We start from the raw sequence: 14,251 nt of genomic DNA, 5'->3' as shown, positions 1-14,251 counted from the left end.
TCTATTCTTCTCTTTCGCAGAAGCCTTGATTATTGAATGAAGAGAATAATAGAAGACTTTAATCAAAAGTGAATCAAAAGACACAGATATATAGACTTATGTTTGCATGCTGCTGAACACTGCAATTCTCCATAAATACCTTTTCAACTGAGTTTAGTCCTGGAAGTAGTTGTCTAGTGAATGGAGCACTCAAAATTCATGATCTGGCTGGCACTGACTACTGCATTTCAGGGTCATTTTCGTATTGTACCTCAGTTTCCCTGTCTTTAAATTGTCAGTAATGTTACTGCTTTGTTTGAGCTCTCACTATGATAAAAATTATAAGAGCTAGGTATTATAGTTATTTTTGCCAATTTAAAAATAACCTCTTCCCTTTACACAGTGTAATTTCCATTGATTCATTTAATTGTAGATTATTTGGCCATGCTTTTCCTTACTCTGTGTTATTATTTCCATGATACCATACACTAATGGATACTGTATTGTCCACATATAACCAGCTGGGAAATTAGTTTTAGTAACAATGGAGAAAAGTTAATATCACTGGAAAATGTTTTGCCTGTGGAAGCAGCTGCCCATGAGCTCACCCTCTGGAAAATATCCTGATGGCTTCACATCTTAGAGAACTTTTTCTGTGCACAGTAGCACAAATGTAAGCCAAGGTTTGAAAAGCTAGTGCTGTGTGTTTTCTTTGGCTTATGGCAACCTTGAGCCTCTCCTTTGCGAGGCAGGTCTTAAAGTCTTTCACTGGAGGGAATAAATCTCTTTCCTCTCAGTGAAATAAATTGATTCTCATCTACTCTTCTTATCACATCGTACTTATAGACGAGTTTGAAATGCCACTACCAAGATGAAGGCTGGTAACACTAAAAATTTTATAAAAAAACAATCATCCCTCTTGCTGAAGAAGGAGGGAGGGAGGAAGGAGAATGCAGTTGAATAGGTGTAGCTTGATGTTTATTTACAAAGAATAGGGTTTGTTTTATCCCAACATTCTGCATTCAGTTTAATTTCGTTATCGATATCCATCAGTTTGGTATCTGTCTTCCTGCCCTGCCCCCACCCACAAAAAGCCCATTTTCCTACACTGTACTTTGGAACCCACAGAACTTATGTTAATCCTCCATCCCTTCTGTTGCTCTTGTATCCCATTGTCCTGATCCTCATCTGTATATTATCTTGGAAAATTTACTGTTTGCCTTAAAAAAATATTTAACACCTTCTGGTTTTGTACCATTAATCTTCATATCCTTGGTGTCAATGAGAATAGCTTCAAAGTTGCTCAAAATAGCCAGAAAGCAGCTGTGAACCTGGCTGCTGTAGATTGATAAGACATGCTGCAATGTGGAGGTTCTGAACAAGTAAACGTTTTACTTCCTTTATTCTAACAACATTTTGATGTGCTAGGTGACAAAAGGGGAGAGTGAAGAGCTGCCACAAAGAATCTAAGTCTAGGTGGGATCTCCAGAACCTGGAAGAATCTTTGGGTGACTAAATCTGTCTGGTTTGACTCAACATCAGACTGATAAATAGCCATTCCAGTGCTGGGGAAATCAGGGTGTGTCAAGTGCCTGATCCAGTTGGTGATACGTAAATATTAGTAACTCTGTGTTGGATGATAGCTAAAGCAGCACTCTGCATAATTGGATCCTTTGCAATAGGTAAATTCAGAAGAGCTGAAAGCAGCAATTCGGTTTTGGGATGGTTCCTGTTGGTTGCTGTAGATTTTAATATAAAATAAGATGGCAGTAAGTACCAGTAACCACCAAAAGTTACTCTGCCTATAGCTATCAGTAGACTATATGTTGAGGAATTATCCATAATCTCTTAGATTTAAAATGTTACCCATGTTAATGTATAAATGTACAAAAATAACTGTGCCATCCTTTTCACATAATATTCTTAAGTAAAAATTTGATTTTTTGCCATTTCCAAGCATGTGGAGAGAGGGACAAAATAAACTGCTATAGAAAAGTTAAGTTCAATGGAGCTGTATTCAAACCATACAGAGAAGCCAAGTCAATCACTCCAGCTTTCTTTAAATGTTGGTCACCTTTTGGCTTGTGATATTATTGTAGTTGAGAGCAATAAGAAGCAGATCATCATACTTAATCCACAGGTCTGGAATTCCAAGCTACTAATACGGGTTACAAAAATGGAGGCTGTTTTCGATAGAAAGCAGAACAGATAAGAAGGTATTTATTGAAAACATACATAACTTTAATGGTACAGAGTTCTACCTTAGTAACTGTTTCCACAGGTGTGTAGAGATGGAAATGAAAACAAAGTTAGAATAGTTTTTAGAAAGCACTTTTGGGGAGAAAGCAATAAATACCCCAGGTTGCTTTTCAGCTAAACATGTTAAGGTAGTCTGAGCCATATGAATTTCCCCCTTACAAAGCATGTACACCTATAAGATGCATTACCTCTTCAGGAGAGAAAGCATTTTTAATATAGGAAGAAAATTTTTAAAGGACTGATCTGGGCCAGTGAAGGAAGTTAAACTAGACTGGTGTAAGTAAAACTTGACCAGATCTCTAAACATCTTTTATCTTTGTTTTCACTGCAGCAAGACTAGCAGTTCCAGTTGGGGCTATATGCTGTTGCATTATTAAACAAACTATTCTACTCACTTGTAAGGACTAAACATTCTTTTTTTCTGGTGGAGGTATCAAATTATCTTCAGTCACTGGAGCAATCTGTGATCTGTCACATCAGTAGGTCTATCAGAGATATGATCCTTTCTTAATCAAAATGCACAGGTTGGTATAGTCTTGAGAAACAGTTTAGTCATGGCTGTATGGTTTCTTAGCAAATCATTGACAGTTCTTAATGAAATGAGTTTGTTCTTGCTTTTTACTGACTCAGTCCATTTCTTAATTTTTCTTTGACAGTTCATATAATTTCTTCACCCATTCTCGCCTAAGCTGTGCAAGGACTTTGCAGAACACATGAATGAATAGGCTAGTACTAAAGAAATGAAGTAGACAGTTGCAGCCTAGCTGCTACTGGACGTAATCCAGTGTGACCCAATGAGCTGCTTATTGGTCAAGGTGGCAGAGATCTGAAGAGACAGAACAGTAGCAAGTCCAGCTCCAGTGAGAAAAAGTCTTGCAAGGAATTTCCATACAGTATTCCTAAGTCTCAGGGCAGAAGCATTAATGGAAATCTTCCAGACAACACCCAAGATATGCAAAATTCCACTGCAAGACTGAATCTGAGCTATAAAACAATGTAATAATGAAGTATTAGGTGTACTTGAGATGTGAATGAGATTTTGCTCATGCAGATACTTAGTACCTGTCAAAATTTAACAAAATTGCCAGGTTTGTCTTTTTTTCCTAAACTGTAAAGGAGCAAACTTCAGCAAGCCACATGGCTTTTCTTAAATTCACTTGACTATTGCTGCTGATCTGTAACTCATAGTTCTAAATGATAGTAATAAGACTTTATTGAGTACTAGAGGACACATAAGGACATTTTTGTCTTCAGGAAAGAATTTGTATTTTCCCAGATGGAAATCTTATTTCCAGGGGGCTTTTTTGCATCTGAATAAATTTGGGGTACAGTTACTACCAGGACATTTCACTAAAATAATTAGCACAAGTACAGATTTGGATAGTTTTTGTTTTCACTGCGCAAACTTAATATACTTCCAAAGAGCTGATTATTAACTATCTGTAATTAATGCAAACATGCCAAATTACTCAGGAGTGTGTTGCATAGATGTGCTGCATGCAATTCACTGCAGTGGTTTTCCGTCCCTTTTAAAAAATTGCACTTGACTAGCATATTGTATTTCCTGTTGTTTTAATAGCTGGAATTTATCAAGACAGTTTAACATGATAAAGCTGCAAGAGTGTAACTGAGCCAGCTAGCTATTTTTCTGAAATTGTAGAGTGTTCTTTTCAAGGCAAGGCAAGAAAACATGGGGAAAATGTCATCAATTATAAACATGCTCAAAAAAGAAAATGGAAAATTTAATATGGAAGTATGGCAGACTTTTATGCTGCACAAGTTATTTTCCTGCCCTATAGAATGTTCCTTTTTTTATTATGCAACAAAGAATCACTGACTTTGCCATGCAGCTCATAAAGTAGTTTAGGAATATATTAAATTAAATTCTGCCTTTTAGCTGACCCTAAATGTATAAGCGATCCTTTAAAGAAAGATCAGACTTAGTTAATGTTTTTGACACTGTAGCAATAGCTGCAGTGATCATCAAGTAAAGCAGTGATTTCTATTCAGTCTATTTGAATACAGCATTCACAGCAGGCTCAGTACATTTTGTACAGCATTGTCTCACTGCATTCATAAAGGATTTCCCTTCCAGCATCACTGAGGTCAGAGAGAGTGGTGCAATGACATTTGAGACTCGGAAACTATGCCATTTATCTTTTTAGCTAAACTACAGTGTCAAAAAATACAGCAGCACTTACCCAGGCAAAGATTTCTGTGATGCTTGGATTTCTACTGCACAGGTTTTTACAGAGCATTTTCTGAATACTGACTTATAGTGAAAAATACTAATTAATCATTATATCACTCTTGCTTTCAAAAGGTACTGCGTTTCACAACTCTTCCTCTCAAATCTATGGATAAAAGAATTATCTCTATCAAATTAAGAATTTGGAACTTTAGATTTTAGGAGCATCAGATTGGCTTCAACAGAGGTGGAAGAGCAAGTAGCACTAGAATATCAAATCTGTTGGAGCTCCTGATAATCAGGTACTGGGACTGTAAGTCCCAAGACTTGGACAGTCTGTAATAACATCCATTCTGAGTGCAATAAGCTTACACAAAAATCTTTTCTTTAATGGGCTTTTATTTGGGGCTGCTTGCTAACTTAAGAGGAGCTGAAAACTTATTTTGTATGTGATTTCAGAACTGGAGTAACAGCTATAAGCTTGCAGTGCTTTTGTATTCAGCACTTACATAGATGGTACAAAGATGTTCCTGAAAAGCAGTGGATGGTTTTAGAAAGCATAAAATGCTTCAGGTTCCACTCTCCCTGGAAAGCTGCACAGGCAGACTTTGTGTCTGAGACAGTCCTGCCCACTTCTCTGAGATGCTGTGAACTTCTGTGCAGTTATTATAGGTTGCAAGACAGTTCTGCAGAATCAAAATTTTATCACACACTCCTGAGGAAGATTTCAGTCTAATTTCATGGATGAAATGTAAAATAACTGTAAACAATCAGGAAGATACCAGTAATACTCTTAGTTATGCCAAAGCATTTTGATAGTTAGGTTACATTCACCTGATAATGGATTTAGTGGAAAGCCAGAAATCTTAGGGCATATCAAGGTCTCAGGATGGCTTACTTTTACTTCTTGAAATGGTTTTGTGAAGCTGATTTAATTCTCTGTTTGTTGTTGTTTAATGTATTTTTTCTACTTTTACTCAGTTTTTTAAACTGATAGTTTAAACACTCTAGAAGAACCTGCGTCAGGTTCTATATTTCATCCATTAATCACATGGAAAATTTTTATTTTGTGCGTGAGTGTGTATTAGTGCATTTGCTTCAGTGCAATGGCATTTCCTGTTTGTTAGTCTCCAAATTTTGTGTAGGAGCAAAACAAGCAACAGTTCTCCAGTTCTGTGGGTCCAATTCATTATAACTTTTGCTACACGTTTTGTTGTCATGTGCAGAGGGTTATAGGGAAGACAGGCCGGATTCTTCTCAGAGGTGCACAGCAAATGGACAAGAGGCAACAGTCACAAGTTGTAACATGGAAAGTTACAACTGAATATAAAAGAAAAAAAAAAATCAGTGTTAGGATGGTTAAGTGCTGGACCAAGTTGCTCAGAGAAGCTACGGGGTCTCCATCCCTAAACTTGACTTGATAGGACTCTGAGCAATGTGATCCAGCTTCAGTTTAGCCCGGCTTTGAGCAGGAGTTTGGACTAGATGACTTCCATATGTCCCTTTCTACCTACATTATTCAACAATTATTTGTGCCAATGCAAAGATAAAATGCCACCAGGTAAAATTCTGATTCTCCTTTAATAAAGATACCATTATACTGCTGTAGAAAGATCTTAGAGCATTTATAAATGTGCTCTATTTTCAGGGACATTTCTCTCATCAGTCTTTTCTGACTTTACTCATTCTCCTTTTCATTTAAGAGCCTTCAGTAAGTTACTGAAGTAAATGTATGAGCCTTGCATTATGCTTTCAGAGTAGCTTTCTTGAGTGTTGCAAGACTGTGTTGCAGAACTAAAAGTAAGATGCTTGCCATTGTATTTCAGGTTTCCAAAATTCAAAACTAAAACTTTCCATGTGATCTCCCTGCTGTTTCATTTTTCTCAAATTTGATGATTGTATGTTGTATATACTTCACAGTCAATATTTTTCCTTCATTTGTGATGGCTTTCTAACTTTCCCAGAGCACTAAAAGAAGCCCACTACAAATCATAATGGCATGCATGAAAGTGAGATTACATGTGTTGATAAATGCAGTCAGGTAACATGCAAGAAATTTTATGCAGTATTGTGAATTTATTTCAGTCTTTTTTTCTCCTGCCTTTTTTCTCCTTATACAATTCATAAAGGTAAAGGTACCATACAACAAAGACTAAATCTGCAGAATACCTGCCTAGCAAATGTTTGCATACAGGTACATTTTCGATGATGAAGCTAGCTGACATCTTGCCACACCCTACTTCTGTGTATAGTATGCTTCAGTCCCACCTAAGAACAACATTTGATCTAGTCTGCCAATGCTTTGGAAATCTGTTTGGATGTGCAATTCACAGAATCACAGAATCACAGAATCACTGAGGTTGGAAGGGACCTCTGGAGATCATCTAGTCCAACCCCCCTGCTCCACCAGGGTCACCTAGAGCACATTGCACAGGATTGCATCCAGGCGGCTTTTGAATATCTCCAGAGAAGGAGACTCCACCACCTCTCGGGGCAACCTGTTCCAGTGCTCTGTCACCCTCACAGTGAAAAAGTTTTTCCTCATGTTAAGATGGAAGTGTCTGTGTTTCAGTTTGTGCCCATTGCCTCGCGTCCTGTCGCTCGGCACCACTGAAAAGAGTCTGGCCCCATCCTCTCGACACCCTCCCTTCAGATACTTATACACATTGATAAGATCTCCTCTCAGCCTTCTCTTCTCCAAGCTAAATAGGCCAAGCTCTCTCAGCCTTTCCTCATAAGAGAGATGCTCCAGTCCCCTAATCATCTTTGTGGCCCTTCGCTGGACTTGCTCCAGTAGTGCCACATCCCTCTTGTACTGGGGAGCCCAGAACTGGACGCAGTACTCCAGATGTGGCCTCACCAGGGCTGAGTAGAGGGGGAGAATCACTTCCCTCGACCTGCTGGCAACACTCTTTCTGATGCAGCCCAGGATACCATTGGCCTTCTTGGCCACAAGGGCACATTGCTGCCTCATGCTTAACTTGGTGTCCACCAGCACTCCCAGGTCCTTCTCAGCAGAGCTGCTTTCCAGCAGGTCAACCCCCAACCTGTACTGCTGCATGGGGTTATTCCTCCCCAGGTGCAGGACCCTGCACTTCCCTTTGTTGAATTTCATGAGGTTCCTCTCTGCCCACCTCTCCAGCCTGTCCAAGTCTCTTTGAATGGCAGCACAGCCCTCTGGCGTATCGGCCACTCCTCCCAGTTTTGTATCATCAGCAAACTTGCTGAGTGTGCACTCTGTGCCTTCATCCAGGTCATTGATGAAGAAGTTGAACAAGACTGGACCCAGTACTGACCCCTGGGGGACACCGCTAGCTACAGGCCTCCAACTAGACTCTGTACCACTGATCACAACTCTCTGAGCTCTGCCATTCAGCCAGTTCTCAATCCACCTCACTGTCCACTCATCTAACCCACACTTCCTGAGCTTGTCTATGAGGATGCTATGGGAGACAGTGTCAAAAGCCTTGCTGAAGTCTAGGTAGACAACATCCACTGCTCTCCCCTCATCTACCCAGCCAGTCATTCCATCATAGAAGGCTATCAGATTGGTTAGGCATGATTTCCCCTTGGTGAAGCCATGCTGACTACTCCTGATCACCTTCTTTTCCTCCACATGCTTGGAGATGGCTTCCAGGATGAGCTGCTCCATCACCTTTCCAGGGATGGAGGTGAGGCTGACTGGCCTGTAGTTCCCTGGGTCCTCCTTCTTGCCCTTTTTGAAGACTGGGGTGACATTGGCTTTCTTCCAGTCCTCGGGCACCTCTCCTGTTCTCCATGACCTTTCAAAGATGATGGAGAGTGGCTTAGCAATAACATCCGCCATCTCCCTCAGCACTCGTGGGTGCATCCCATCAGGGCCCATGGATTTGTGGGTGTCAAGTTTGCTTAAATGATCTCTAACCCACTCCTCCTCCACCAAGGGAAAGTCTTCCTCTCTCCAGACTTTCTCTCTTGCCTCCAGGGTCTGGGGCTCCTGAGGGCTGGCCTGAGCAGTAAAGACTGAAGCAAAGAAGGCATTCAGTAACTCTGCCTTCTCTGCATCCTTCGTCACCAGGGCACCCACCCCATTCAGCAAAGGGCCCACGTTTTCCCTAGTCTTCCTCTTGCTGCTGATGTATTTGAAGAAGCCCTTCTTGTTGTCCTTGACATCTCTAGCCAGATTTAATTCCAAACGGGCCTTAGCCTTCCTCGTCGCATCCCTGCATACTCTGACAACATTCCTATATTCCTCCCAAGTGGCCTGTCCCCCTTTCCACTTTCTGTATACTTCCTTCTTCTGGTTGAGTTTTGCCAGGAGCTCCTTGCTCATCCATGCAGGTCTCCTGCCTCCTTTGCTTGACTTCTTACTCATAGGGATGCACCGCTCTTGAGCCTGGAGGAAGTGATGTTTGAATATTAACCAACTCTCTTGAACACTCCTTCCTTCCAGGGTCCTCACCCATGGGATTCCTCCAAGTAGGTCCCTGAAGAGGACAAAGTTTGCTCTCCTGAAGTCCAGGGTTGCGATCCTACTTGGTGCCCTGCTGCCTCCTCGCAGGATCCTGAACTCTACCATCTCATGGTCACTGCAGCCAAGGCAGCCCCCAACCTTCACATCTTCCACCAGTCCTTCTTTGTTTGTTAGTACGAGGTCCAGCAGCACACCTCTCCTTGTTGGCTCCTCCACCACCTGGGTCAAGAAGTTGTCACCAATGCTCTGCAGGAATCTCCAGGACTGTTTGTGCCTAGCTGTGTTGTCTTTCCAGCAGATATCGGGGTGGTTGAAGTCCCCCATGAGAACCAGGGCCTGGGATTGTGAGGCTACTTCCAGCTGTCTGTAGAAGGCCTCATCCACTTCCTCATCCTGATCAGGTGGCCTGTAGTAAACACCCACAACAGTGTCACCTCTGTTAGCCTGCCCTTTGATCCTTACCCATAAGCTCTCGACTCGCTCTTCATCCACCCCTAGGCACAGCTCCATACATTCCAGTTGCTCTCTCACATAAAGAGCAACTCCACCACCTCGCTTTCCTGGCCTGTCTTTCCTAAAAAGTACGTAGCCATCCATGACAGCACTCCAGTCATGCGAGCTATCCCACCATGTCTCTGTAATGGCAATGAGATCATGGCCCTGCGACCGCACACACATCTCTAGTTCTTCCTGTTTGTTCCCCAAGCTGCGTGCATTGGTGTACAGGCATTTCAGGGAGGTGATCGAGCATGCAGGTTTCCCAGGAGGGATACAAGAGGGTCCTCCATAGCCACATCCCATGCGCACTTCCCTGGCTGCATTCACCTGCTGGAGGCATCCTGACTTGAGCAGTCTTTTGCCAACTACCCTGTCACTATAACTCTCCCCTTCCCCCATCTTTCCTAGTTTAAAGCCCTCCTTACCAGGTTGGCCAACCTGTTGGCAAAGACCCGCGTGCCCCGCCTCGTGAGGTGGATCCCATCTCTTGCCATCAGTTGTTGATCTTCAAACAGGGTCCCATGGTCGTAGAAACCAAAACCCTGTTGCCAACACCAGCGGCGCAGCCAGTCATTAACCTGGAAAGTCCGTCTCCTCCTCCTCTCATCCATCCCCCTCACTGGCAGGATTGAGGAGAAGATGACCTGGGCTCCCAGACCCTTGACCACCATCCCCAGAGCTCTGAAATCCTGCTTGATGGTCTGCAGTTTGCCCTTGGTGTCATTGGCGCCCACATGGAAGAGCAGCAGTGGGTAATAGTCCGAAGAATGGACGAGCCTTGGCAGTCTTTGCATGACATCTCTCACACGAGCCCCCGGCAGGCCACAAACCTCTCTAGACAAGAGGTCAGGTCGGCAGATAGATGCCTCCGTCCCCTGTAGCAGGGAGTCCCCCACAACAATCACCCGCCGCTTTTTCCGGGTGTTCCGGTAGGGCACAGGGTCTGTTGTCCCAGTTACTTCCCTGGCAGCCATGCCCATCTCCTCCTCATCCTGGAGGGCACTAAACCTGTTCTTCAGCTTCAGGTCTTCAGGAGGAGTAGGAGCCTTTCTCCTCCCACGAGCAGTGACCAGTTTCCAGCCTTCTTCTATGATGTTATGATGTACCATTTCACACGGCACAGAGCCCTCTGGCAACTCCACTGCTGCAGGGGGTTGGGACTCCCGAAGCTGCACAGTCTCCGAGAATACCCTGTCTATCTCTTGCTCTGCTTCTCGGATGCTGCGCAGCCTACTAACCTCCTCCTGTAACTCCCTTACCTGACGACACAACTCGTCAACAGCAGCACACCTCCTGCAGGAGAGCTGGCTGCCAGCCCAGGCCTCCCGGAGAGGCCCCAAGCACTCCCTGCAGCCTGAGACCTGTAGAGCTGCATCTACTGTCAGAGGGCCAGTCTGGGTCCAATTCAGATGAGAACAGTCAGCATTTTTGGCAACTGCAATCATCACCGTCTTCCTGTGTTTGCTAAAAAATCCAGGGCCTAGGCAAAGTACATTTTTTCAATAAACAATTTAATAAATAAAAAACTTTTTGCTTATCCTTTTTTAAATCATCACATAATCACAGCCTAAGTTTAATTCCTTTTTGTCTTTTAGCAAATGCAGCCTGGAACCTCAGCAAAAACATGTAATACTATCTTAATGTAGTAAATAGTGGCAGACCTAGAAGGCACTACAGTGCAGTGCAAAACAGTTCACTGTAGCCAGATATGGTTGTACTTGTTCTCAGCTTCATGCAGATTACCTTTACTGTCATCAGTGGCTCATGGCAGCTGTTACTCTTACTTTTTTAGTGTCACTGTTGTGGTCCTGCAAATTCTTCATAGTGGACATCAGCCTATATCAATGTGCATGATCAAAACCTACTATGTTCTTTTTTAAGAAGAGTCATAGAATTAAAATACTAGTTAAGAACTGAACATACAAAACTCAATCTCTCCTTTGTTTTATGGGACCAGCCCACAATGGTGGTCAGTAGTTACTGGCTGTTCTGTTCATTAATAATGACGTAACTGTTTCTGTATAAACACTAGGTCAACTGGTTAATTTGTTTGTTTGTTTCAGGAATTTATCTCTTAGATTTAATCTACATTGATTCTGCATATCCCGCTTCAGGCAGCATCATGGAGAATGAACAAAGATCCAATCAAATGAATAATATTCTCCGAATAATAGCTGATCTGCAAGTCTCCTGTAACTATGGTTGGTGCATTTTTTTTTTACACCTATTCAGTCTTAACTGAAATTTCTTTAATACAATAACATGATAACAGGTTTTTGCCCTGTGTAAAGGCAACCCAAGAGGCTAACATTAGTAGAGTTGGACACTACTAAATGATTTAGCTTCCATCACTGTGCAGTTTCAGCCTTACTGGCAAATTAGCGAAATGAATGTGTTCTAAATTCTGAGAGCTGTAATAAACATTGTACAAAGTTTACTAGAACACTGTAAGTACATATGGAATAAAAATGTCATATTTTCAAGTACAGCTATTGCCTTTGGTTTATATTCTGTTTCCACCAGAGGCAGTGAGACAGAATTATCTTAAAATCCTTTCCTTTCCTTTGCAGTAGGTGCAATGTCTTTGGAGTGTACACTGTGTTAATTTCATTATCATTTTTTTTGAAATTACTTGTGTATGGCTAAGTATGCCAGCCCTTGTCCTTGTCAACTTCAATATCATAAACGTTCGTGTGTTTAGTCAGTTATTGTAAAGTTGAAATGTAAGGAAAGAAGGAAGATTATTTTGTTATCAGATTTAGAGTGTCAGTGGAATTTCAATTGTCAAAGAAAGAAATGACAGAATCAGTAAGTATTGCATCTTATTTTGCTTTTTCTGGTTTATACTGGTTTATTTACAGAAATAAACATATATAAATATATATGTGTGTGTGTATATATATATACACATACACACCCTCTTCATTTATGAGCATTTAAAGCTAGGGATGCAGCATAATAATGTATGATTCTGCAGAGCTGGATTATTCAGGTATCATGTTTTTATTGTGACTTTTATTTTGTCTTTGACAACTTTAAATGACAAAAAAAATCATTATTTCACTGATTATTCCTGTTGTCAGTTGTGGCAACTTCCTGTATTGCTATGCATTAATTTTTAATGCTTTTTTTAAAATCTGAAGGAAAATTAAAATATGGCCTTGAAGAAACGATCTTCATGAATAATGGGTGCCTTTAAAACATTTGTTTTTATGAGAGCATAAAAGTTAAGTCAGATACTACAACATGGCTGCATGCTTTGATTTTCTCCAAAGTAGTCAAAACAAACTTCAAGCAAGGCTTGCACAAAAATAACACTTTTGCACTTGTGAGTTGATAGCATGTAATAAATCTTCTAGCTTTCCTGATGATAAAATGCATCTATGCTGTCTTTAACAATCGAGCATCAGTTTTGCTTGACCAAATCTCTAAGGTCCTCATAATAAAGTCAAACAAAGTAGTATTTGTAGCCACTTTATTCTTCATGATGGTTCACATTCTCTGTTTCCATTAAGATAATCATGAGAACCAGAAGAAACTAAAGAGCAATTTCAGTTATTTTTGATGATGTGCATATTCATCTTTTTATCTTTTAATATTCTACAGATCATCTTACAACACTACCCCATGTGCAGAAATATTTAAAGTCTGTCCGTTATATTGAAGAACTTCAGAAATTTGTGGAAGATGATAATTATAAGTAAGTATCATTCTTTTCCTCAGATTTGAGCAATGTAATAGAAAGATCGCCTGTCTGTTAGTTTGATTAAAACATGAACAAAAAGCCTTTGACGGAAGGGATTTTGGGGTTTGCCTGGAGTTCTTAATACTTTTTTTTCATAGTTGATAATATCAAGATAATATCAAGACTCGTAATAAAATCCAGCATGACTATTGTCCTTTATGACTCTAACCAGATTTCTAAAATGCAAAAGTTAAAGGCAAAAAGAGGTGAAAATCTAGTCCTCATTCTATTACATTATGGTTGTATTCTGGGAACTTTCTTCAGGAACCCTAAAACCACCATTCTTACTTCATCTCTGAAGTGTCCACGACTGGAAGCTAATACTTCATATGTAAAGCTGACAATTTTTATTTGTTGAGCTTGTGAAAGCAATGCTTACTAAAAAGGTGGAGGAAGAGCCAACCCACACAATGATACGGAATAGAAAGCATAGAGCACATTAGTCAATATGCGAATGTGCTCCAGTTAGAGGAGGTGATAATCCCTGGCCAATAATTCTGAAAGAACTAGCACATTAAATCACAGGTCTGGCAGCCAAGGTTTTAAATAACTCAACCAAGGCAGATGTGATGCTATATAATTAGAGACTGACAAATATAATACCTCTATTTAGGTAAGCAAAAGTAAAAGTAATCAAGGCAACCAGAGGTTTGTTAATCTGATGGTGGTATGCAAGATGTTTGGAAGAGGAAAGTTCATAATGAAATTCCTTAAAAAACAGTCTTATTACCAGTTTTACTAAATATTTCATTTGAGAATCTTGTCTCAAAAGTTGCATGTACTTAGGCCATTTGCTGAAAAAACAATGTTGGAAGGGATCATCAAAGTGAAAGATGATTGGGATATCACAAAGGAAGAACCAGATGGCCTGATGACTCAAACAATAATGACGTAAAAATCAAAATGTTATGAATTTATTCTAAGAAGAATTTATGATATTGATTGGTAGATGTCTGTGTCACCAGTGAGATACAGCCATAAGAAGACAAATGCAGCCCTACTCTATCAAATATGGCATTTCTAGGAAAAATTAAAAGGAATTGTTAATACTGCTTTAGTAGCAGTTCAGGAGGTGAGCTAGGAGCTAGGTGAGCTAGGTTACTAGGAGGTGAGACCTCACGTGGAGTAC

At 40.8% G+C, this 14,251-nt stretch overlaps 1 protein-coding gene across 1 annotated transcript in view; it reads left to right on the top strand.

The window, feature by feature from the left end:
* RALGPS1 (Ral GEF with PH domain and SH3 binding motif 1) overlaps positions 1-14,251 on the top strand; it is a 137,683-nt gene that overhangs the window by 84,701 nt on the left and 38,731 nt on the right. Inside the window, exons 10-11 of the mRNA XM_067309295.1 lie at positions 11,441-11,578; positions 12,984-13,077. Of these exons, the coding sequence (XP_067165396.1) occupies positions 11,441-11,578; positions 12,984-13,077 (232 nt within the window). The remainder of the gene's footprint in view (positions 1-11,440; positions 11,579-12,983; positions 13,078-14,251) is intronic.

The sequence above is a fragment of the Apteryx mantelli genome, chromosome 21 (assembly GCF_036417845.1).
Source record: "Apteryx mantelli isolate bAptMan1 chromosome 21, bAptMan1.hap1, whole genome shotgun sequence".
NCBI classification, from domain to species: domain Eukaryota; kingdom Metazoa; phylum Chordata; class Aves; order Apterygiformes; family Apterygidae; genus Apteryx; species Apteryx mantelli.
The sequence above is the reverse complement of the archived record's forward strand: the minus strand, read 5'-3'. Positions and strand labels throughout refer to the sequence as shown.